Source organism: Trichechus manatus, unplaced genomic scaffold (assembly GCF_000243295.1).
Source record: "Trichechus manatus latirostris isolate Lorelei unplaced genomic scaffold, TriManLat1.0 scaffold00123, whole genome shotgun sequence".
Taxonomy (NCBI): domain Eukaryota; kingdom Metazoa; phylum Chordata; class Mammalia; order Sirenia; family Trichechidae; genus Trichechus; species Trichechus manatus.
The window spans coordinates 4,216,784-4,241,729 of record NW_004444059.1 but is presented as its reverse complement, the minus strand read 5'-3'; the positions used below and the strand labels follow the sequence as shown (position 1 = coordinate 4,241,729).

The following is a 24,946-nucleotide window of genomic DNA, read 5'->3' as shown; positions in this document are numbered from 1 at the left end:
ATGCCAAAGGATTAAGACATTTATAAATTATCCTTCAGCTCAGCTTGTGCTGGGTTGTTTCCATAGCAACGGTGAGGGGCTAGTTAAAAACCACTTTACCATTTCTGTAGCTTGTGGTGGTTCTCGGCTATCCATTTCAGTTTTTATTTTCTTTAAAGAAAAATGTCTCTAGACAGCTTTAAAAATATAATTTGACAGTGAATGCATTTTCTTTTCACTTGAGTGCAAAGCAGAAGAATAGGGAAATGCTGGATTAACTGCCTTTGTTGGGCATCAACTTGTCTACTTTTTTTTTTTCTCCTAAGATTCTGATGCACCAAAAATTTAACATGTAACATCATAATCCCTTCTAACACTGGGACTCTTTATACTCTGATAAAACAAGAAAATAGAGATGTGAAGGAGCAACTCTTGAAGTGATTCCCAACCCTCACACACTCCCTCCCTAGACATGTATCAGTCAAAGTCCTGGCAGGAAACAGATGGCATTCTCAAGCTGGCTAATTAAAAGAGTTTGACAAACTCACTGTTTATAAAGATGTGGCTGGAACTCGGGAAGCTAACAAGAAATGGAGCAGGTATCTCCCAAAGGCAGAACAGCCAGAGTTGTTACTACCCCTACGCCAGAAGGGACAAGCGGAAGGAGACATTATTAGCACCTGTAGAGGGCAGCTGTACAGAGAGGACCACCTTCAGTAAGGTGACACAGCCAACTATGGTGGTGACCTGGCAAGGCATGAGTCAGCAGAATACCTGAATGTCACCTCCTCCAGATATCCTGCCAGTGTTCCTCATTGACCAAACCAAACCAGAATCCAGACAGCAAGGGAGCCCATTCGTAGTCTATACAGGTCAGCTCCCAGGATACAGAAAACGGTAGAAAAGGAGAGAGAGGATCTGGAGAGGCAGACTGACGCTATCCATCACATCCTCCCCTTGGAATTATAATTTGGTGACAATCCTACTTCAATGAGGAATGACACCGTGGAAGTTTGAACTACAAAGAAGTGGAAGGCAATTTGTATGCAGAACCACCCGTGGAAAAGATGAATGCATTACACAAGACACACAAGGACTCACAAGTGTTATAAGGTAAGAGAAATATTTATTTAATTTTGCACAAGAACGAGCTTATACTGAACAAATTCAACCAAATAATAATAAGTGCAGTAAAACAAGGAAATAGGGATGACTTCTCCTGTTAGAAAACATTAAGTAACCATGCCTGTGTGTTATTTTTTATCATTACAATAACTTGTTTCAGATTTCTTTTCAGAGTGTGTACTGTACATAACATGTTATAGCTTCTTTGCTTTGCTTCTGAAAATATAATTCATTCACTGCCTTATGTTTTTTTTTTTTTTTGCAGTGAGGGGCCTAACTGATTGGTGAAGATTCCAATCTAGAGTAAAATTTTTCTGCACCAGTGAAGCTAGAGATCTTTTGAGATCCAGTGGGGTCATGATGCCACTGTCTGTGTTCCACACTCATTCTTTTACACGCTGATGTCAGACACAGGAGAGGCAGAACTGTGATCTAATTTTGCCCCAAGAATTTTCCTTTTGTGATTTTCTCAAGCTCCACAAATTTCATAATTGAAAGTTCAGTCAGCTATTAACAAAGCTGCACTTAGCTGCCCACAAATCATCCAATTTAAGTTTTAACTTTTTTTTTTTTTTTTTTGGTCTTTTTAATGAAAGAACATTCTTTAACCAGAAATCTCCCATGAGACAGTTAACTTCACAGTTCCTGAAGGCATTGTGGATCCACTGAGCAACAGATGTGGCCATTCTAGAGGGGAAAAAAAAAAGTAAAAAGGGTATGAATTTTTAAAGCCATTAGTAAATGCTCACACTGATTGGTAAAAATTCCATATAGTTGTTATTTATTTCTGAAACCCAAAATGATGAATGGTTCCATCACTTTTCATGTCTCTACTATAACAGAACCGATTATTATGCTGAGTTATTTGTGGCAAATCAAAGGTTGGCTTTATTTACCTGCATAGCATTCTCTTGTTTCACATTTGTTCTTTTACAGTGAATTCTGTGAGAGCTGGAACTCAACGGGACTGCCTTGTTTTTCCGGTTCTCACAAGTTTTCCACCTCTGACAGAATGCAATCCTCCCACTTTTCTATCACTTGTTTTAGTGGAAAATATTCGTGTTTTCCTTCTCTGAGAGGTTTCCACCTTACACAGGTTCCCGCTTTTCACAGGTTTTACTGTATTTTTTCATTAGCAAAATATTTATTGAATATATTGAACACTAGATACATTGATGAATAAAGCAAAGTGATCACTGGCCTCACAGGACTTACAGTTTATTGGGGGAGAAAACTAGAAGTATCAAACATACAATTGTGAATGGTGGAAAGTGCTAGAAAGGAAACAAACTGGGTGTTACAATAAGATTAACAAAAGACTGGCTACTTAGACAAGGAGGCCAGGATCCCTTTCTCTGTGAAGTTATATTTAAACCAAGACCTGAAGCAAAGTAAGAGAGCCATGTGAGGTGGGAGGCCAAAAGCACCAGGAATAGCATAAGTAAAGGCTTTGAGGTGAGAAAAAAATTGTGTAGCTAAGCCACTTAAAAAGGGCCTGGGTGAGGATTTTAAATTGGTGAAGAAAACGGTGTATGATATGAAGTAGGAGAAACAGGCAGGGCAGGGCCACCTACACGGAATTCGTTTCTTATGCTCAAGTACTAAAATAATACAGTGTCTTACCAAGAAGAAAAAAAATTCATTTCTTCTTCTGATTCATTGCACTCTCCCTTTCCTCAGCTTGCTGATTATAATGATAGTGTTAATACATCACAGTGATATTACAAGCATAATGATAACATCCTTCCACTTCTGGAGTGTATACTCCGTGTAGACACTTTGCCAGGCACTTTCAATACATTATCTCATTTCAACCTCACAGCATTCCCAGTGGGATCACTATTATTAATAGCACCTTTTAGATTCAGACACTGAAGATCAGAAAGCTTCACTATCATGTCCAAAATCGCACAAGTAACAAACGGCAGAGCTGAGATTAAAATTCAGGTTAGTCTGACTCTGAAATTTATCTTCTGTTCTATATTTTCTCTCAGAAAATTGACTTTAGATGATTGAACATGTATTATATTTCAGTACAATAGAATCAAATGTGTCTTTGTTCCTATAATAAGATAAAACTTTAAATATGTATAGCCTGTGTGAAGCACACTGAATAAAGGAAAAGTCAGTCTATACCCAAGAACAATATTATCATCTTAATCTAATCCTCTTCTTCTGTAAATTTCGATCAAGCACACTTTAAAAAAAAAAAAATTTTAATTCTGACAGAAGCATCTCTCAAAACTCTTGTGGTGTTTTCAAGCTTTGTCATTATGTTCAGAGGCAGAAGTTTTCTGACTATACTTGGTTAACGTGGTCCTTCCTAATCCCTTGACCCCGTGAAATGTTTCCCTAACAATAGAACTTCAAAGTATATAAAGCAAAAGCTGATTGAACAAACAGAAGTAAGAAATTGGAAGCCCATAATCATCACCAGAAATTTTAATATCCCTAACTCAGTAATTCATATCAACAACTACATAAAAATTAGTAAGGGATGTAATAACTGAAAACACTTCAACCAGCTTCACCTAAAATGACCCAAATGCCCATTACCAAGTAAATGGATAAATAAATTGTGATATTTCCATGCAATGGAATTTGACTTAGAAATAAAAAAATCACGAACTACTGATACCCACAAGAAAAGGAAAAATGTTAAAAACATTATGTTGAATGAAAGAAAAATAAAAAGCCATTGCCGTTGAGTCAATTGCGATTCATAGCAACCCTATAGGACAGAGTAGAACTGCCCCATCGGGATTCCAAGGAGCCGCTGGTGGATTCGAACCACTGACCTTTCGGTTAGCAGCCGAGCTCTTAACCACTGTGCCACCAGGGCTCCTGAATGAAAGAAGCCAGATCAGACATAAAAGAGGACATATTGTATGACTCCATGTCATGGATTGAATTATGTCCCCTCAAAAATGTGTGTATCAATTTGGCTGGGCCATGATTCCCAGTACTGTGTGGTTGTCCTCCATTTTGTGATTGTAATTTTATGTTAAAGATGATTAGGGTGGGATTGTAACACCCTTACTAAAGTCACATCCCTGATTCAATGTAAAGGGAGTTTCCCTGGGGTGTAGCCTGCACCACCTTTTATCTTACAAGAGATAAAAGGAAAGGGAAGCAAGCAGAAAGCGGGGACCTCATACCACCAAGAAGGCAGTGCTGGGAGCAGAGTGCGTCCTTTGGATACTGGGTCTCTGCGCGGAGAAGCGCCTAGTCCGGGGGAACATTGATAAGAAGGCCAACAGAGGGAGAAAGACTTCCCCTGGAGCTGACGCCCTGAATTTGGACTTTTAGCCTACTTTACTGTGAAGAAATAAATTTCTCTTTGTTAAAGTCATCCACTTGTAATATTTCCGTTAGAGCAGTACTAGATGACTAAGACACTCCACTTATATGAAATTTTACAATAGGCAAAACTAATCTATAATGATGAAATACAAATAGAGGTGGCCTCTGGGAAGTAGGGACCAAATGGAAGGGAACACAAATGTATTCTCTAGAGTGTGGGAAATATTCTATATTTTGATTTATTAAACTCATCAAATTATACACTTAATACTGTGAACTTCACTGTATATAAATATTACCTTGATAAAAACCAAAATAAAAACTGACCCACTGAAACTTAGTCTACTAGAAATAGTAACTGCTTCTTGTCAAAAGTAATTATAAAAACTAATTATTTTTACATAGTAACAATTACAATAAAATATCTTTCCTTAAGACCCTGTTATTCTTGGCTCCATTTTTAAAGAAATCACTGTCACTCTTTTCATGCTAACCTCCAAAAATTTAAAGACAGTCAACTTTAAATTTTCAGTAATATATAGTACTTAAAAAATTCTACTATGATTAATATTTTAGTATGTTTTCTTAAAGTCCATTTTCATATTCCTTTATTTTCAACCTTCTTATAATCAAAATACATATGAATTTATACATTATATTTTATCTTAATTTTTATTATAAGAATTGTATCACTTTAATGACTAATAGTATAATAATATATTATAATGTAATTATATAATTATATATAGTGATAACATAAAATATGTTAAATATAATTTCAAAATAATATCATATAATATTCCATCCTATGGAGTCACCATAATTAATTTAACCATTTTTCTATTATTGGACATTTGTTTCTTCCTTGATTTTGCATTACAAATAATGTTGAAATGAGTATTGCCATGCACTTAACTTGCTACATATCTTAGATTATTTCTTTATGTTAGATTCTTAGACCCAGAGTAAGGGGACAAAAGATATTGGTGTGTAGGGGGTTGGGTGGGGGCCATTGACAGGTATTTTCAACGTCACTAATAGGACATCTCTATCAAAACTGGAAATTATCATGAAATCTGTTTTTATTGTAGTATGTGAAAATAATGATTATGCTACTTTACATTTCAGTTCCAACTACTTAAAGGTTGAATACGTTTCTCTTTTATTTTAATAGCAGTACTTTTTTAGTGAATTGTTTATTCATCCTTTGTTGATGTATGTATGGGGAAACAAGTGTTTTTCTTGTTAATTTTCATGCTTTTACTCTGGCAAAGAAATCATATCTGTTGCTAATATTTTTCCCATCTCTAGCTGTGTCTTTTTATTTTGCTTATCTATAGAGGCTCTAACTTCTTCTTTGAGGTTTATTCTGTACTTTCTAAGCTTAGAAATGTCATTGCCCTCCTATAATTTTGATAAATACTTGATTATGTTTTCTTTGTTTTGATCTATTTTTAACACTTTGTCCATGTGGAATTTATTTTCATATACAATATAATGGTACCTAAAATTATTTTCTCCAAAACTGTTGTTCAGTAATTCTAACATGTATGGAATAACCCTTTCCTCCAGCATTGAATCACAAAGCTCCCTTGATCATATACTAAATTCTTCATTATAATGGTGCCTATTTATGGGGTGGAGCCCGGGTGGTGCAGTGGTTAAGAGCTACAGCTGCTAGTCAAAAGTCGGCAGTTTGAATCCACCAGCTGCTCCTTGAAAACCCTATGGGGCAGTTCTGTTCTATAGGTTCGCTATGAGTAGGAATCGACTCAACAGCAATGGGTTTATATGTGGGGTATTTGTTTCCATAGCTCTACTTATCTATTCTAATGTTAGTACCGAGATCCACTTTCACAACTTTAACTTAGCCAGTTTTTTTTTAAGTTCTACTTTAAAAAAAAATAAATTGTGGTTCAGGTGAAAGTTTGCAGCTCAAGTTAATTTCTCATACAAAAATTTATACACATATTGTTATGTGACACTAGTTGCAATCCCTATAATGTGACAGCACACTCCCCCTTTCCACTCTGGGTTTCCCGTGTCCATCCAACCAGCTCCTGTCCCTTCCCTCCTTCTCATCCTGCTTCCTAACAGGAGCTGCCCATTTGGTCTCATGCATCTGCTTGAACTAAGAATCACACTCTTCACGAGTATTATTTTATGTTTTATAGTTCAGTCTAATCTTTGTCTGAAGAGTGGGCTTCGGGAATGGTTTTAGTTCTAGGTTAACAGTATGTCTGGGAGCCATGGCTTTGGGGGTTCCTCCAGTCTCAGTCAGACCATTAAGTCTGGTCTTTTTACATGAATTTGAGTTCTGCTCCACACTATTCTCCCACTCCCTCAGGGACTCTCTGTTGTGTTCCCTGTCAGGGCGATCATTGGTGGTAGCAGGGTACATCTAGTTCTTCTGGTCTCAGGCTGATGGAGTCTCTGATTTATGTGGCCCTTCTGTCTCCTGGGCTAATATTTTCCTTGTGTCTTTGGTGTTCTTCATCCTCCTTTGCTCGAGGTGGGTTGGGACCCAACTGATGCATCTTAGATGGCTGCTCCAACTCTGCCAGTTTTTGATAGATGAATGTAACATTTAGGGAAGTCAGAAACTTCATCCTCAAAAAACTCCAATTTTTCCATACCTCAGTTATTTCAGAATTATATCTAGAGTCTCCCTAGGAGTTATAAGTGGTCTGTTGGTGTCCAGTTCTCAAAAGTTTCCTGCTCAGTGATTACTTATTAAATGAAAGGACCCTTAGTCTCCTTATCTCCTACTCATTTCTCAATTGGATACATCCTTCTCTGTTGTTAGGCGCTCAAAGCATAATTGCCTGAAAGCACTCTTGCCAATCATAAGGGTGATTCTCTATTAGATTTACAAAAGGCAATTTTATTAATTCACTTTTGACTCAAGAGTTTAACTTCTGAGTGGAGCAAGCATTTGTTTTTTTAATTTTTGTTTTCATTTAAGCAAATTAAATTTGAAGAAGCATTTAAAAATGGAAGGGGAAATCTTACCCGTTTCACCCAGCTAACTCCTATTCCTCAGATTTCACCTACGATATCATTTCCTCAAGAAGTATGGATTCACATGTTGTATGACCTCTTAGTACTTTTCCTTCATTCATCACACTTTTTAATGTTGTCTTTATCTGTGTCACTACTTTATTAATGTCTACTTACCTAACTACCAACAATAAAACGGCCAACATTTATTGAGTATGAATGTACTGGGCATAGTATGAAGCTTTTTGCATAGATCACCTCACTTAACTCTTTTTTTTTTAAGAAAATCGGAAGGTTTTATAGAAATATAAAATAGATTTTAAAATTTCAGCAATGTACATGTTCTTGCAAATTACATTTTTAACAATTTGAGCTTTAGGTAAAAGTCTACAGCTCAAACTAGCTTCTCATTCAAAAATTTATACACGAATTGTTTTGTGACATTGGTTGCAACCCCTGCAATGTGTCAGCAGTTTTCCCCTTTCCCTTTACATCCCAGGTTCCCTGTGTCCATTCGTCCAGATTTCCTGTCCCTTCCTGCCTTCTAGTCTTTGTTTTTGGGCAGGTGTTGCCCATTTGGTCTCATATACTTGATTGAACTAAGAAGCACATTCCTCACATGTGCTACTGTTTGTTTTATAGGCCTGTCTAATCTTTGGCTGCAAGGTGGACTTTGGGAGTGGCTTCAGTTCTGAGTTAGCAGGGTGTTCAGGGGCCATAATCTTGGGATTTCCTCCAGTCTCTGTCAGACCAGTAAGTCTGGTCTTTTTTCGTGAATTTGAATGTTGTTCTACATTTTTCTACTGCTCTGTCCAGTACCCTCTACTGTGATCCCTGTCAAAGCAGTTGGTGGTGGTAGCCAAGCACCATCTAGTTCTTCTGGACACAGACTGTGGTTCATGTGGCCCATTAGTCCTTTGGACTAATATTTTCTTTGGTTTTCTTCATTCTCCTTTGCTCTGAAAGGGATGGGACCAATAGATGAATCTTAGATGGCACTTAAAAGTTTTTTAGACCCTAGATGCTACTCACCAAAGTAGGATGAAGAACATTTCTTTGTGAACTATGTTATGCCAATTGACCTAGATGTCCCCTGAGACTGTGGTCCCCAGCCGTCAGCGTCAGTAACTCAGTCCCTCAAGGTGTTTGGAAGTGTCTAGGAAGCTTCTATGACTTTCCCTTGGTCAAGTTGTACAGACTTCTCCTATAATATGTATTGTCTTTCCCTTCACCAAAGTTAAAACTTGTCTACTATCTAGTTAGTGATTTCCTCTCTCCACCCTTCCCCTCCCTTGTAACCATCAAAAATTGTTTTTTTCTGTGTGTAAACCTTTTCTTGAGTTTTTATAAAAGTGGTCTCCTACAACACTTGTCCTTTTGTGATTGACTTATTTCACTCAACATAATGCCCTCCAGATTCATCCATGCTGTGAGATGTTTCACAGATTTCATCACTGTTCTTTATCCTTGCATAGTATTCCATTGTGTGTATGTACCATAATTTGTTTATCCATTTGTTGATGGGCACTTAGGTTGTTTCCATTTTTTTTTTTTGCTGTTGTGAATAATGCTGCAATGAACATGGGTGTGCATATGTCTATTCTTGTGATGGCTCTTATTTCTCTAGGATATATTCCCAGGAGTGGGATTACTGGATCCTATGGTATTTCTATTTCTAGCTTTTTAAGGAGGCACCATATCATTTTCCATAGTCACTTAATTCTTATAGCAATTCTCTGTAGAATGTTCTATTCCTAGTAGGTTCTGTTATTCTCATTTCTCAGGTGATCAAACTGAGTCACAGAGACTGAGGAACACTCCCTGAGGTCTCATAGGTAGTTGTGGTTGAACCAGGCCTCAAATACCAGAAGCTGCATTCCTGACCTCTAGACCACAGCTGTCCAAAAGAACGTTCTGCAATTACTGGGAATGTTCTCTACCTGCGCTGCCCAATATGATAGCCATTAGCCACATCTGGCTATTGAGCACTTGAACGAGGGCTAGTGTGACTGAGGAACTGAAGTTTTAATTTTATTTAATTTAAATTTAAACAGCCACATGTGGTTACTTACCACCATATTGGACAGCATGGCTCTAGACAATAAGCTGCTAGACAATAATTTTCAGGAAGGCCTGTGTCTGCTTTTGTTTATCGTTGTACTCCTGGTACCTATCACAATATCCTGCACAATAACTCAGAGGGGAGTAAGATGGGGAAATAGTAAGTTAAAAACTAGTCCTCTGAAAACACCAAATTGTGACAAATGGTCACCTCCAAAGCAACATCTGGAGCCTGTTTTGCAAAAGGAAAGTTTATTTTAAAAATAACACAAAACAAATATAATTTGAAAATGAGTACTTGGGATAAATTTGGTAAAACTGAGCATATTCTTATAATTCATATTTAATCAGAGGAAGAAGGGAAATGGCATCAAATAGTAACTTCTAAGAATCAGCACTTCTCTGACAAGAAATTGCTTAAGGTCAAAATATACTTTCTGGAATACATTCCTACCAAGAGCCAAAAGATTCTAAGAGTTGCCCTTTATCCCAGAAAACATGCTTATGTGTTCCTGCCTATTATTGAATGCATTTTTCTTAATGGAAGTACCTGTCTGAGCATATTTGGTACTGTTTTCATACTACCACCTCGTATACATTTTTGTTTTCACATATCAGAACATTTAGATAAAGGGTGTAAGGGAACTCAACTCTATTTGGTAATTAACTGTCAGCATTTCCCTTCTGGTCACTAATGGTGATGTCTGGAGATATGTACTGTTAAGTGAACTCATATTAAACATATATGAAAGGAACATTACATATACATTATTAGTAACATTTATTAATAGTAGTAACTTTTATACTTGCTAATGCACTTTCAGAAAGAGCAATAAATGTCACTGAAAATGTTTTGCTTGATTGACAAATTGCATTGATTGGAAGAGCTAGAAAATTTTGTTTGAAATAGACAAAAATGATCTATCTCAAATCAGTTTATACTTATTTGTCTTGTTACCTCAAGCCACTCTAGTAAGAATTTGTACTCTGTGAATCTGAATTAAATTGCTCTATTGACAAAATAAAATAAAATGGAAATGCTTGTTTAAAAAACCAGAGAAGTTACAGATATCTGGTTGTGGTATGTTGAAAAAATGTGACTTTTCTGCTTTTTTTCCTTATTGTTGTTGTTAAACCTTCCAAATTATTTATTTAATTTTGGTGGTGATTCCAGAATTGTGACTATGAAGGACAATAAGCACTAAATCAAAATTTTGTAGGAACAATGCTTTCAACTTTGTCACTATCAATGAACTCTATATACTGTCTACATTATTTGTATTTTTTCTCATTGATGTAAAAGGCACCGTGCTCTATCTTCCTATGATAATAAACAGAAAATCTTTATAATGATTTTTCTCCAACTGTAGTAATATAGTATATAACACATCTTTAATTTTTCAACTTAATGTAACTGACCACAATAAACCAAGAAATATGCCCATTTTTGCCGCATTAATTTCCACTTTGGAAAATGTAATATATCCACTTCATTGATATATCCTACAGCCCTCATAAAAGAACCAGAGAGAAATCAATAAAATAATATTGTCTTCCATCATGAAAGAGCGAACATGAACATTGTAGCTTTTTGTAGATATGTACAGTTAGATACTCTAGGGCAATTTCAGTAAGCTGTCTTTATCCTAGTGATATAAATAACTCATCATTCTGTTTTCTAACCATGTCCCCTTCCTCTCCCCGAATCAGATGATGCAAATGACAGTCTGCCTTGGTACTAATAAAGCTGAGTGGCACTCCTACCTCTGTTTGAACAATAAATAGGAAAAAAAAAATGCTTCCCATTGTCCAGGTTAAGCACATTAATATCGATGAGCCTTGGAAGCAGCTGTCAAAGAGCTCATTACTGGAATTTAATGGGCTTTACCTTGCACTGGCAGAGAGTACACTCAGTGCCATGTTTGATCCAAGAGGATCCAGTGAAGCGAACCACATTCATCTCATCCAGGCAAGTTTTGGTGATGTCATTGCGGATAGTGTCGGCCTGGCAAGGGTCAGTGACACAGCGTGAGCAGCACTCATTCTCTGGGAAGACGCTGAATTCACACTCCACCTCTGGGCAAGGCAGCGGCCAACAGTCAACTTCCCCTTGCTGTAAGGAGAACAGACGTGCAGAGGCAGAGGGAGTGGAAGGGAGGGAATGAAAGAGGAAGGGAGGGAGGGAGGGAGCACAGTGTTTACTCAATACTCAATTTATTTGATTGATATTTATACTCAGGCATTCGAAGCCATAAATCTTGCAGGGAAGCTACAAAAGCCCTATCAGAGTGATGAGATCTATATTGCAGCTAGGTTTTAAAAATGCCACTAAGGATTCAACAAGAACAATTGAAAAAAAAGCAAAAGCCATTTCTCTTAAAACAATAAAATTTGTATGCCCCATCTTTCCAGTGGCAAAGGAGAGTTACTTCATATGGATGAGGTTTTTGTTTAACTTTTTGCCTATGGGATGCCTTTTTCATTCTTTTGATCTTTTCCCCCCAACTTGTCATTTATTCCATTCTGCGTAAAGAAAGTTACGCCCATTTACAAGAAAATAAACTGAAATGTGAAAGGAATTTTGACTTTTTTTCCTTTGTTCATTTATACATTTCTCAGTGTAGAGAGTTTGAAAAAACAAAGTGATTCTAGTCTTTTTTATTCCACATGGGAAAATTGTGAGAATTGGGTCTTCTTTAATGTAGTTCCTACCTGTTTCCTATTTTCTTCATAATTCTGAATCTCATGGTTTTGGAGATGAAAACAGCCTTCAGGCACAAAAATTGACCTTGCTCTTTCAATTGATTTTTGGGTTGAAAGTAGAAAATGTAAGCAACAAAAAAGGATTTCCTTAAAAAAGCCCTCACACAAACAGAAAGGAAACTAGGTGTAACTTTAAAAGTAGCATCTTCTGTGAAACTTTCCGTGATAAAGACAGACCAATTTTCCTTTTCACTTACACCTTAAAAGAAAGCAAGAAATTTGGTCAAATGAAAACAGACTAGGTTTTTCTTTATCATTAAGTTTTTGGTTTCTTGTTCACCCATTATTTCTACTGGTTTTATAAGCATATACAGAAATTCAATTCTAACGAGTATTTATTGCATATCCATATTATGTGCAAAAGAGGGTATCGACCAGAATAGCATCGACCAAAATAATCTTTAGCATAAAAGAAGCTGTTTTTCTTTTTTGAAGTCTGAGTATGATTGATAGAAATGGGTTGGCAAAAATTCTACTTGAAAAAAAAAAATGTTATTTTATTTGATTTTTTTTTTTCATGAATGCCACTGTTCTAGCTATGATTGTCTCTCATTAAGTCTAAACTGGATGAGATAGGGGAGGCTGGGAGATGTTTTTCTTCCTTTGAGCTGTGGAGACAGTGCTAAAAGAGATACCACTCTCAGAGAAAGAATATAGAATGTGACACCACATCGATTCCTTCTTGGGTCCCGACTGCATAACCATCATCTCATAATCTGACTCAGGCTCACTTTTTGTAACTGCAAACACTATGGCAAGATACTGAGTACAGGGCTGGGAGGAGGGCAAGGTTGCTTTCCTATGTAGATTCTGTACCTAAAATTTTCTCCACTTCATACAGCTAAGCTTACCAAGCAGCGGCACTGTTGGCAATTCTGGACCCAGGTGTCACCACTGTTGTACAATGTTTCCCCATTCTGATGCAGGCACTGACTGCTAAGCCTTGGGTCACATTCAGGGCAGCAAAAAAGATCAATCGTGGGATTCTCACAGTCACAGACCATCCGTCGACACATTACAAATCCATTCTGTATAAAAAAAAAAAAAAACTCCAGTTCTCGTTATATAAAAATCATACAGCATTTTAATCAGATATTGACTTGGAAGTTGAGGTAACTCCCACTGTTTACCCAATATAATTAATTTCCTTTAAAGTCTCACTTTGTAGCCAACACATAGAAATTACACAAGCCAGAGAACTTCCAATTTCCTTTCCACACACTATTCCTCAAATTACCTGGTCAGGAAGAAATTTCCCAGAAATGACCAGTATAAAATGTTACTTACTGCATGGCCATTATGTATATATAAATGTCTGTATGTACAGTAGTCACCCTTATCTGCAGGGGATACATTCCAAGACCCCTGTGGATGCCTGAAACCACAGATAGTACCTAATCCTATATATACTATTTTGTCCTATACATACATACCTATGACAAAGTTTAGTTTATAACTTAGGTTAAGTAAGAGATTAATAACAATAACTAATAATAAAAGAGAACAATTACAACAATATACTATAATAAAAGTTATGTAAATGTGGTTCCCAGTCAGGACAGAGTGGAACACTGCAAGATTTCATCACGCTACTCATTTAACATTTTCGGATCACAGCTGATCTTGGGTAACTGAAATGGCAGAAAGCGAAACCACGTGGATGGTGGGGGCTACTGTGTGCAAAGAGGTAAAAATGAACAAATGTATCTTGGAAAAAGTACAGCCAGAATGCTTGCTAGAAGCGAGAATGGCAAGACTTCATCTCACGTACTTTGGACATGTTATCTATCAGAGGGACCAGTCCCTGGAGAAGGACATCATACTTGGTAAAGTAGAGGGTCAGCGAAAAAGAGGAAGACCCTCAACAAGATAGACTGACATAGTGGCTGCAACAATGGGCTCAAACACAGCAACGATTTTGAGGATGGGGCAGTGTTTCGTTCTGTTGTTCACAGGGTTGCTATGAGTTGGAACTGACTCCATGGCACCTAACAACAACAACATGTATATAAATATACATGTATTTGTATAATTATATTGTAATTTGAATTCTAACTAAATTTGTTTTGTGTGAGTGTACATGTGTTTATATTTGGGTAGCTATTTGATAAGTTTTATATCTTGCTAAGATTCTGGAATATTTTTAAGACCTTATGTTTTTGTACAGTTATCAATTTGTTTCCTAAAAACCAAGTCCTTGGAACACAGTATTAGTCACTTAACTATCATTTAAGTGTCTATTATCAATGAGGAAGACACAATAGAACGTCTCCCTAAAACTAAAATATAGCTCATTTGGATATTTTTCAATCTTTTGTCATATCATGTCCATTCTGACTTAATTCATGCATTCATCCAAATATGACATTATGGCTATGAGAACATTAGAGTAGTTACTAACAACATTTTATCAACATGTGAAGAGATAAACTCATTGTGGTATATCCATATAATGAATTGCTATTCAGCGATAAAAAGGGAAGATTACTGATACGTGTATATGTATATAACGATATGAATGAATCTCAGAAGAATAGTGTCCAGAGAAAGAAGCTGGACACTAAACAATATATACTATATGATTCCATTTATATGAGGCTCTGGAAAACACAAATCTAATCTACAATGACTGGAAGCAGTAGTTGTCTGGCGCTAGGGATGTGGGACTAAAAAAATGACACAAGGCAAAATTTAAGTTTGACGGCAGTGTTCTGTTATTTTAATGACAATTAATTAATTATATTAATGACTAAGTAGATGTATGCATTTGTGAAAACTCATCAAGCTGTACACTTAGAATGTATGCCAATTACACTTCAATACAAGCGATGAAAAACTTCTATTTATACCAACCTGACACGAGCACACAGAGCACCGGTCATTTTCCAACACCCAGATCTGACCACTGTGCTTAATTTTTCCATCATGGATACAGTCCCCAGTGCAATTCTTTCCATGAGGACACCGGCAATCATATCCACCATCCAAGTTAAAGCAAATGGTATCATTGGCACAGCTGTGCCTCCCGGTCCCGCACTCGTCAATATCTGCAGCCAAGAAAAAGCAGCAGGTAATGCGCTCAGGATCTGCTCAGTTTCAAACAACAGCAATTGGGGCAAGTTTCTCCAGACATAAAGCATTCAACTGTAAATTCACTGTCATCTTACTGACGCTGGCATGCAGTTCCTACTAAATGCTGACTAAAGTAATGTTAATGATCTGGGGATTTCACAGGAAATCAGTACCATGTTTGATTTGAAAAACCAGAAAACCTTGGCTGGAATTTCAACTTTTACATCTCTGTAAATACCATTAGGCTTTATGAAATACTTCTATTTTTTGAAAGTAAGAATATGACTCAATTTATCAAGCAAAAACATAGGGCGGTGGAAATTCTAAAACTGCCTATGACGTTTTATTGGAGGAAATCATCCCCAATGTTAAGATGGCATTTACAGAAAATCCTTTCTAAAAGGGAGATTAAATGTCATCGACTCCTGAGGCATTTCATTCAATTTCAAACCCTATCCTCACTGCCACGCCACCCCACACGTCAGCTCTTTCTAGTGTTCTGCCTTCCTGTTTTCCCTCACAGTCAGGCGTTTTCACATGGTCCTTACACCCTGCCCCTCACCTAAAGAAGGCCAAGTGACCATCAGCAATTACTCTCTCACAACGAGTCCCCTACTTTCTAACTTTTCCATTTCAGATCGTCATTCCTTCCCTTGCCTGACTCAACTGGCAACTGCCCATTCTTCACCCGACCTCACCTATTCCGCGGCAATCACAGCCTAAAGCATTTTCATACAGATGAAAGGCAAACAGATCTTGACCCATAGATCGAGTCCATAAGAGGAGATGTAATTCATTTTATTTATCTCCATAATTTAAAGGTCACAAGCCAAAATACATTTCAGGGATATTGTGTGAGTGGCAGTAAGCAGTTATTTCCTATTTCATCTGTTTCCTCTGAGTAAAGGTCAAGAAAGAAAGAAATCGCAGCAGGATAGGTGGGTCAGAGAGAAGACAGAACAGATAACTTTTAACTAGGGAAACTGTAGACTGATTTTCCTGGAAGATTTAAAAGATAGAGTTCAGTAAATAAGTATCTTTCTTAAATGGTTTGATTTTAACATTAACTGAAGACTTGATAAAGTCAAGATTATATCTTAACCATACTTAAATTCTTAGATAAAATCTGACATAAATTCATCCTTAAAATCAAATAAACCACATAATACATTTTCTTTTTACCTTGATTTTTATTAGTTCCCATTTCAACAAAACTAGTAAAATGAGACAATGTTTGAAAATGTTTTTATTATAATTACAGTGAACCTTCTTATAGCTTGATTGGTCAAGGCTGATACTGTTCATAATTATAGACTGTGATGAAAAAGAGAATTGTTAGCCAGCATGAGGATAAATTTAAAAAAATTTTAAGGTACATTGGTTAATACATACTTTTTCCAGATCAGAGAAAATTTTCTCTTTTTTGGGAATGGAAATAAAATTTTATAAATTCATTCTATATTTGGTCTATTCAGACTAATATGCTATATCTGATGAGTTAATCTTTGTCTCCCATTAAATATCCTTATAATTAGGAATTATAGTAAGCAGAAAAAAACATTAACTATAGTTATTTGGTCTCTTTGACCACAAAATTTACTAACATCTCTTATTCTATACCTTTTCAATATCCACTATTAGAACATTCTTCCATTAATGCCAGTTGTTGGATTTTTACAATCATTTACATTTTGCCTGACATTTAAAAATAAAAGCTTTGCTACCATGTAATGCATTTTCTTTCCTTACTAAGGCAGAGAGAGTCCTTGGGTTTACTGCAGAAGACAAAGAAGAGATTTCCAGTCATAAGGAGAATCTTTGTTCTTAAATAAATCCCATTTATAATAAAGTACTACTAAAAAAAATTGCTATAATAATGGTTGGCATGTACCTACTATACTTGGATAAATGTGTAGGCAGAAAGATTATAATGGCCTAATTTTGGCTTCTTGCTATCCAATGGGATTTGAAATAGCTTGAACTCATCTTGCCTTTTCTGCTTGTTATTTGCACTGAATTTTACAATGCAGAGCCTCTTCCCAAATGATTGTTGGTATAGAATTTTTGAATTCACTTTTAAATGGAGTTTTATTGTAACGTAAGATTCACAAATTGAAATAATGTTGCTAAAATCATCATTTAATTCACAATCCTCATCTTACTTGATCTAACAGCAGGATTTGACACAGCTCACTTCCTCTTCTTGATAAAATTTTTTCACTTGCGTCATAGCACATGGGTAACTCTTTCTGGATCTTTCTCCTATCTATACATTTCTCAAGGTATAGCAATTATCAATTAGTCAAGCAAAGAGTAGACAAAAAATAGCATTGTATGAGGCAAAAGCCGTGTTTGAAGGCCTAGAGTTTACAGCTATCAAGATCTGTTACAAGTTTTGGTATGGCTGGACTGTCTAACAAGACAGCAGAGGGGCTAGACATGAAGCGGAAGACATACTCAGGGCCCAGATAAAGGCCATGTTAAGACATTTGAACTTTTACAAAGGCAATAAAATGTCATTTTAGGGAATTAAAAAAAAAAAATCAGACTCATATTTTCAATTTAGAAAGATTCCTTTGGCTTCATTTTGTAAAAGGAATTTGAGCGGGTTAAAACTTGAGGCCAGAAGATCAATTCGTAAGTTGTAGTCCAGGTGAGAGATTATCTTATAATGAAAGCAAACACTTATATAAAGTGCTTGGTTTGTACCAGATTCTAAGTGCTTTTCATGAAATGACTCACTTAACCCTCACGACAACTCTTGAAGGTAGAATTATTATCCCCATTTTATATATCAGGAAACTAAGGCATAGAAATATTACATAACATTCCCAAAGTTACATAGCCATTAAGGTATAGAGTCCAGATGGGGATCCAAGGAGTCAGACTCCAAGTCTAGCTCTTAAGCACAGTGCTATACTGGGTGATAACAGTGGGAATAGAGAGAAAGAAACAAAAGAGATAGAATTAATATGACTTAGTGAACCACTGGAGTCTCTGGGTAGTGCAAATGGTTATCACACTTGGTTACTAATTGAGCCATTACAAACCGTTGGCCATTTGAGTTCATCCAGAGAGGCACCTTGGAAAAAAGCCCTGGTAATCCACTTCCAAAAATTCAGCCACTGAAAACCCAGTGGAGCACAGTTCTAATCTGACGCACATGGTGTCACCATAAATCAAATCAACTCAACGCCAAGTGGTAGTGAATTGAACCCTTCGCTTCAAAGACGAAGGAGACAGAACGGTCAAGAATGATGTTTAGAATTCTGGCTTGGAAAATTTGGTTCATGCTATTTACAGAAAGAAGAACAAATTTTTGCTAGAGAGTGGGAGTGGGGGCAGGGATGAAGGTAAAGATGAGTTCAGTTTATAAAATGCTGAATTGCACTTTCGTCTTGGGTTTCCAAGTGGAGCTGTCCATTAAATAGTTTAATATATGGTTCTGGAGCTCAGAAGATAGCACTGGGCTGAAGATATAGATTTGGTACAGATGTACTTTTCATCATTCCCCTTCTCAAAAATAATCCCGCAGACTCAAGTTGAAACTTCTTAGTGAAACCACTTCCTCTGCTTACACTCTCCTATCTCAACTTGCCCATCATCTCATCATTCCTAAAGTCCCCAAACAAATACTAGATACTCTGAGAAGGCTTCCCTGATCCCAGAGAAGAAATAATTTGTCTCTTAGTTCCCTTACGGCATTGCATTTATATTTTTGCTCCAGTAATTATAATTTTCAACCTTGTCTTGTCGCGTTCACAACTATTAAGAAACTCATCACATTCTATTGTATGACAGTTATTGTTGTACGTATTTTATCTCTTCTACAAGCTGACAGCAGTGACCATACCACCTTCAAATTTGCATTCAGCAAAATTCAGCATATTTGTATTCATATTTGTATTCAGTAGATGCCTGGCAAGGTACCTCAAGGTACATATGCATATATTCAGTGAACACCTGTTGAGCTGAACTGGATTACTTTCATTTTTCTCTTTTTCTTAGTTTAAGAATTTATAGCATATTTGGCTTGAAAAGAACACTCAAAAGACACTATCCCATAAACATTATATTCTTGGCCTGACAAGTTCAAAAGGTCTTACCGCACTTAAAGATCATCAAGAAATTATAGCAATAAAAGGGAAATATGGCCATGAAATTAAAGACACTTATGTGAAATAAATAATGAAATACTGGGCTTCATTCCTAGAGAGAGACAAATTTTCAGGCACAGTAGAAATGATGCATGGACAAGGAAAATGGTACTGTGGCACGTTACCTGGGGATTAAATAAATGAGTAAAACAACACAATTTGTATGACTGCATCTTATATACATTGATGTTGTGGATCACACAACTGCAGCCTAAAAAATAGTGAAACAGGGTCTCGTTACTTATTCAGACCTTTGGGTATTAATCTTATAATCTTATAATTCAGAGTAATTGTAAACCCACTGCTGTGGCTTTGTTCACTTGGAATGATTTTTATTTTTCAGCAACAGAAAAATGGCACCTGTTCAGATTATTATCATACTCTTAAAACTGCATCCTTTTAAATAGTAATATTACAATTCCACAAATCATTGAAATTGCAGTAAATGGATAGTTGTTTAGAAGAAGCACTTTAGTCTTATTTTACAACATAGATGGGTCCTTTTAAAACAGTCCTTCAGAGCACACTGTCCTCTGACAGAGTAGTAGATTTTTCTGATAATCTTTATAAGATCTATTGGTAGATAACAGAAGAATCTTCTTTTCAGAATAAATATTTCCCACCGGTTTTGTGTTTGTGGAATAGCCTTGAAAAGCATTTTCTGTATAAGGGTCTCATAAAATCCTTCACTTCCCGATCTTAATATTTATCGCATGTTATTATAATGGCTACTTTGTCTTTTTACTTTCTGTACTGAATGCTCATGAATACACTGATTTTTTTTTTCCTGTTCACTACTATAAATCTACTTCTAACATACTGTTGGTTATGTGCCTAACACATAGTAGGTACTCAGTAAATAGTAATAAACCAGCAAAATAATAATTACCAATTTGGGGTAGAGGGAGACAGATTTTATTTATTTCTATTAAAAGCTTATCTGTCTATCTGTCGATCTATCATCCATCTCAATCTTCTTCATTAGACAAATAAATTTATTATCTACTATAGGGTTGCTATGATTCGGAATCAACTCGATAGCAAAGGGTTTGGGTTTTTTTTTTTTTTTTAATATGCCAGGCACTGTTCTCGGTACTGAACATATGATGGCTGAGAAGCAAGCAAAAGCCATGAGCTTACGTTCTAGTAAGCAGATAATGTTAAGTCTGAGTTGCCTGTTAGAAATCCAAGTTGAGGTGCCTAGTAGGCAACTAGATATATGAATCCAGAGCTAGAGAAGAGGTCTGAGTAAGGAATATATATTTAGGAATCAAGGACATAATATAGATGACATTTTAAACCACGGAACTGGTTGATTTGGGGATTGTGAATAGATGGAGAAGACTGCCAAGGTCTGAGTCCTGGGTCACTTGTACATGTAGTCCTCACATAGTGAGGAGAGGCCTTTAGGGTAAAAGAAAGCCAGGAAAAAGAGATCCCCAAAGCCAGGTATAAAGAAAGTTATGTTTTGATAGGAAGGAATGATTAACTGGCTCAAACGTCTGACTGTTAAGTAAGGTGACAATGACTGGCCAGTGTATTGGAAAAGTGAAAATTTCTAGTACCCTTGAAAAGAGCATTTACTGGGGCAGTGAGACTAAAGCCTCACCAGTATGTTTTAAGCGGTAAATGGAAGTGAGAAATCAGAGATATCAAGTACAGAAGATTCTTTCAAGGAGTTTAGTTCTAAAGGGGAGTAGAAAAAGGAAGAAATATTTGAGTAATCAGGTGATGTCAAAGGAGGTTATTTTTTCTTTATGTAAAAAAAAAATAAGGTTGAGTAAGGATATTGTTGAAGTGTTGTGAGATTGTTAACCATTGTCATAGGGCAACATTTGTAGTAACTGTTAAATGAGAAACTATTTTGTTCTGTAAGCCTTCATCTTAAGTGAGAATAACAGCACAATTGGAAGAGCATAGTCAATGTCACTGAACTGTGTAGTAGAAATTTTTGAAACAGTGTATCTTTGGCTATGTGTATTTTCGCAAAAAAAAAAGGTTGAGAATTTAGAGGGTTAATATGTTGTGGGGTTGTTAACCAATGTCATAAAACAACATGTGTACTACTGTTTCATGAGAAACTATTTGTTCTGTAAGCCTTCACCTGAAGTACAAAAAAAAAAAAAAAAAAAGGGCATTAGAAAGAATCTCCTCAAACCAAGTTAATAGGCTTAAAAAAAATAAAGCATGATTTTAAAATTGAAAAAAAAAAAAATGAGCGCTATTCCAGCTTGCCCCCATGCCTCTGTCAGTCTGTCATACTGTGGGGGCTTGTGTGTTGCTGTGATGCTGCAAGTTATGCCAAGAGGTCCAAGCTGCACTGAAGGCATTGGCAAAAAACAAGCCTCCAGGAATTGATAGAACATCAGTTGAGATGTTTCAACAAATGGATGCAGCGCTGGAAGTGCTCACTCGTCTTTGCCAAGAAATTTGGAAGACAGCTACCTGGCCAACCAACTGGAAGAGATCCATATTTATGGCCATTCCAAAGAAAGGTGATCCAATGGAATGTGAAAATTATTGAACAATATCATTAATATCACATGGAAGTAAAATTTTGCTGAAGATATTTCAAAAACAGTTCTAAGCAGTACATCTGCCATAAATTCAAGCCGGATTCAGAAGAAGACACAGAACAAGGGGTATCATTGCTGATGTCAGACAGATCCTGGCTGAAAGCAGAGAATACCAGAAAGATGTTTACCTGTGTTTTATGGACTACACAAAGGCATTAAACTGTGTGGATCATAATAAATTATGGATAACATTGTGAAGAATGGGAATTCCAGAAAACTTAATTGTACTCATGAGGAACCTCTACATAGATCAAGAAAGAACAAGGGTATACTTCGCGGTTTAAAGTCTGGAAAGGTGTGTGTCAGGGTCGTATCCTTTCACATTACTTATTCAATTTGTATGCTGAGCACATAATCCAAGAAGCTAGACTATATGAAGAAGAACTCGGCATCAGGATTGGAGGAAGACTCATTAACAACCTGCGTTATGCTGACGTCACAACTTTCCTTGCTGATAATGAAGAGGAATTGAAGCACTTACTGATGAAGATCAAAGACCACAGCCTTCAGTATTGATTACACCTCCACATAAAGAAAACAAAAATCCTCACAACTGGACCAATAAGCAACATCATGATAAATGGAGGAAAGATTGAATTTGTCAAGGATTTCATTTTACTTTGATCTACAATCAACACCCACGGAAGCCGCAGTCAAGAAATCAAAAGACGCATTGCATTGGGCAAATCTGCGAAGACCTCTTTAAAGTGTAAAAAGCAAAGATGTCACCTTGAAGACTAAGGTGCGCCTGACCCAAGCCATGGTGTTTTCAATCGCCTCATATGCATATGACAATGAATAAGGAAGACTGAAGAAGAATTGACGCCTTTGAGTTATGGTGCTGGCAGAGAAAACTGAATATACCATGAACTGCCAAAAGAATGAACAAATCTGTGTTGGAAGAACTACAACCAGAACACTATTTAGAAGGGAGGATGACAAGACTTTGTCTCACATACTTTGGACATGTTATCAGGAGGGACCAGTCCCTGGAGAAGGACATCATGCTTGGTAAAGTAGAGGGTCAGGAAAAAGACGAAGACCTTCAACGAGATGGATTAACACAGTGGCTGCAACAATGGGCTCGAGCATAACAATGATTGTGAGGATGGCGTAGGACCATGCAGTGTTTCGTTCTGTTCAACATAGGGTCGCTATGAGTCGAAAACAACTTGATGGCACCTAACAACAGCAACAACATTCCAGCTTGTGTGTATGCTCGTAGTAATGATGCAGCGGAAAAAGAATATTTAATTATATGAAACGTAAAGTGGATATTACAAGAACAAAGTCCTCGAGTAGGTGAGAAGGAATGAGAAGCAAGGTACAATGGAGGATTTGGATTTTGATAGGAGCGTGGCTACTTCATCCAATAAAATAGGAGGGAGGGAGGGCAGCAGTACAGAAGTAAACGCAAGCAGACTGGTGTAAGTGGAAGTTAAGTAGTTCCCTAATGACTACTTCTGTTTTCTCACTTAAATAAGAAACAGAGCCATCAACAGAGAAAAAGAGAAAGGAGATGGTACCCAAGATATAAGGAGACTGGAGAAGGTATGAAATGGTTGTATCAGAGAGTAGAGGGGAAAGAACTGGGGGGAATGAAGTAGGAATGCTGAGCAGGGCTGATAGCCCTTGTGGTAGGTAGCCTCTCAGATGGCTCCCAATGATTCTCCCCTTGTGGTATTCACATCCATATGGTATAATCTTTGCCCCTTGAATGTTAGCTGAACTTATTGATGCACTTCTGACAAACAGAATATGGCAGAAGTGATGGAATGTCACATCCAAGATTAGGTTACAGAAAGACTGTGGCTTCCATTTTTGGCTCTTGCTCTCTCTCAGACTGCTTACTCGGGGGGAAGATAGCTTCCATGTCTTGAGGCATTCCTAAGGAGTGGCCCACATGTTGAGGGATCAAGGCCTGCCAGTAGCCACGTTAGTGACCTTGGAAGCAGATCCTAGTCCCTTGCACTCTCACCCCAGACAAGCCTTCAAAATGAGACTACAGCTCTAGTCGACAGCTTGACTGCAACCTCAGGGGAGACCTTGAACCAGAGGCACCTAGTTAAGCTGTGCCCAGATTCATGACCCATAGCAATTACCAAAAAACAAAACCCATTGCCGTCGAGTCAATTCCAACTCATAGAGACCCTATAGGACAGAGTAGAACTGCCCCATAGAGTTTCCAAGGAGTGGATGGTGGATTCTAACTGCTGACATTTTGGTTAGCAGCTGTAGCTCGCCATAGCTCTTAACCACTGTGCCACCAGGGCTCCCCATAGACATTGAGGGATAATAAATGTTTGTTTCCAGCTGCTAAGTTTTGGGATAATTTATTCTGCATTGATAGATAACTAATACAGCTCTCTTGAGGCATGTAGTCATAAATTTAAATAAGATCATCAGTGAAGTTATAAATTTAAAGTAAGATAGTCAGCAGAGTTATGTGTTTTTTCTATTCACATTTAGATGCACAGAAAAAGGTGTGCCAGGATATTAACCAAATTTTAAAACAGGCTACCTAGAGAGGAGAAGTGGAAGAGATGGAAAAGAAGGGGGGATGAAATAAAGATAGATTTCCAGCTTTAATCTATATATTTTTGCATAAATTGAAATATTTACAAATCAGTTTACATATATATTCTATATGTAAAAAGACAATCTTAACAACAAAAAAGTAGCTCTGGGGGACTTCCAGGCAACATTGTGCAATAGGCAGAAGCAAGACGTTGTCCCTCCACAGCAAAGATCCGAAAAACTAAGCCAAACAGAGAAAACGGCAATCCTGAAACCCTAAGCATCAAATGAAGAGATAAAGAACTCAGCCAAGCACCGAATGGAATAAGAAACTGACAGAGAACAGAGAGCGAGGAGAGGTCCCCTATCAGCTAACACAGCATGGATCCGCCA

General features: G+C 37.0%; 1 protein-coding gene across 2 annotated transcripts in view; it reads right to left on the bottom strand.

Moving 5' to 3' along the window:
* Nucleotides 1–745: 745 nt before the first annotated feature.
* The window catches only part of NELL2 (neural EGFL like 2), a 420,771-nt gene continuing 396,570 nt past the window's right edge, over nt 746–24,946 (bottom strand). Inside the window, exons 18-21 of one of the 2 annotated variants that reach the window (XM_004384560.2) lie at nt 15,085–15,278; nt 13,083–13,259; nt 11,357–11,581; nt 746–1,791 (exon numbers count right to left, since the gene is read on the bottom strand). In XM_004384560.2, coding sequence (XP_004384617.1) covers nt 1,741–1,791; nt 11,357–11,581; nt 13,083–13,259; nt 15,085–15,278 — 647 coding nt within the window. In that variant the 3' untranslated portion in view covers nt 746–1,740. The remainder of the gene's footprint in view (nt 1,792–11,356; nt 11,582–13,082; nt 13,260–15,084; nt 15,279–24,946) is intronic. The other variant, XM_012557904.1, reaches the window with a different exon arrangement.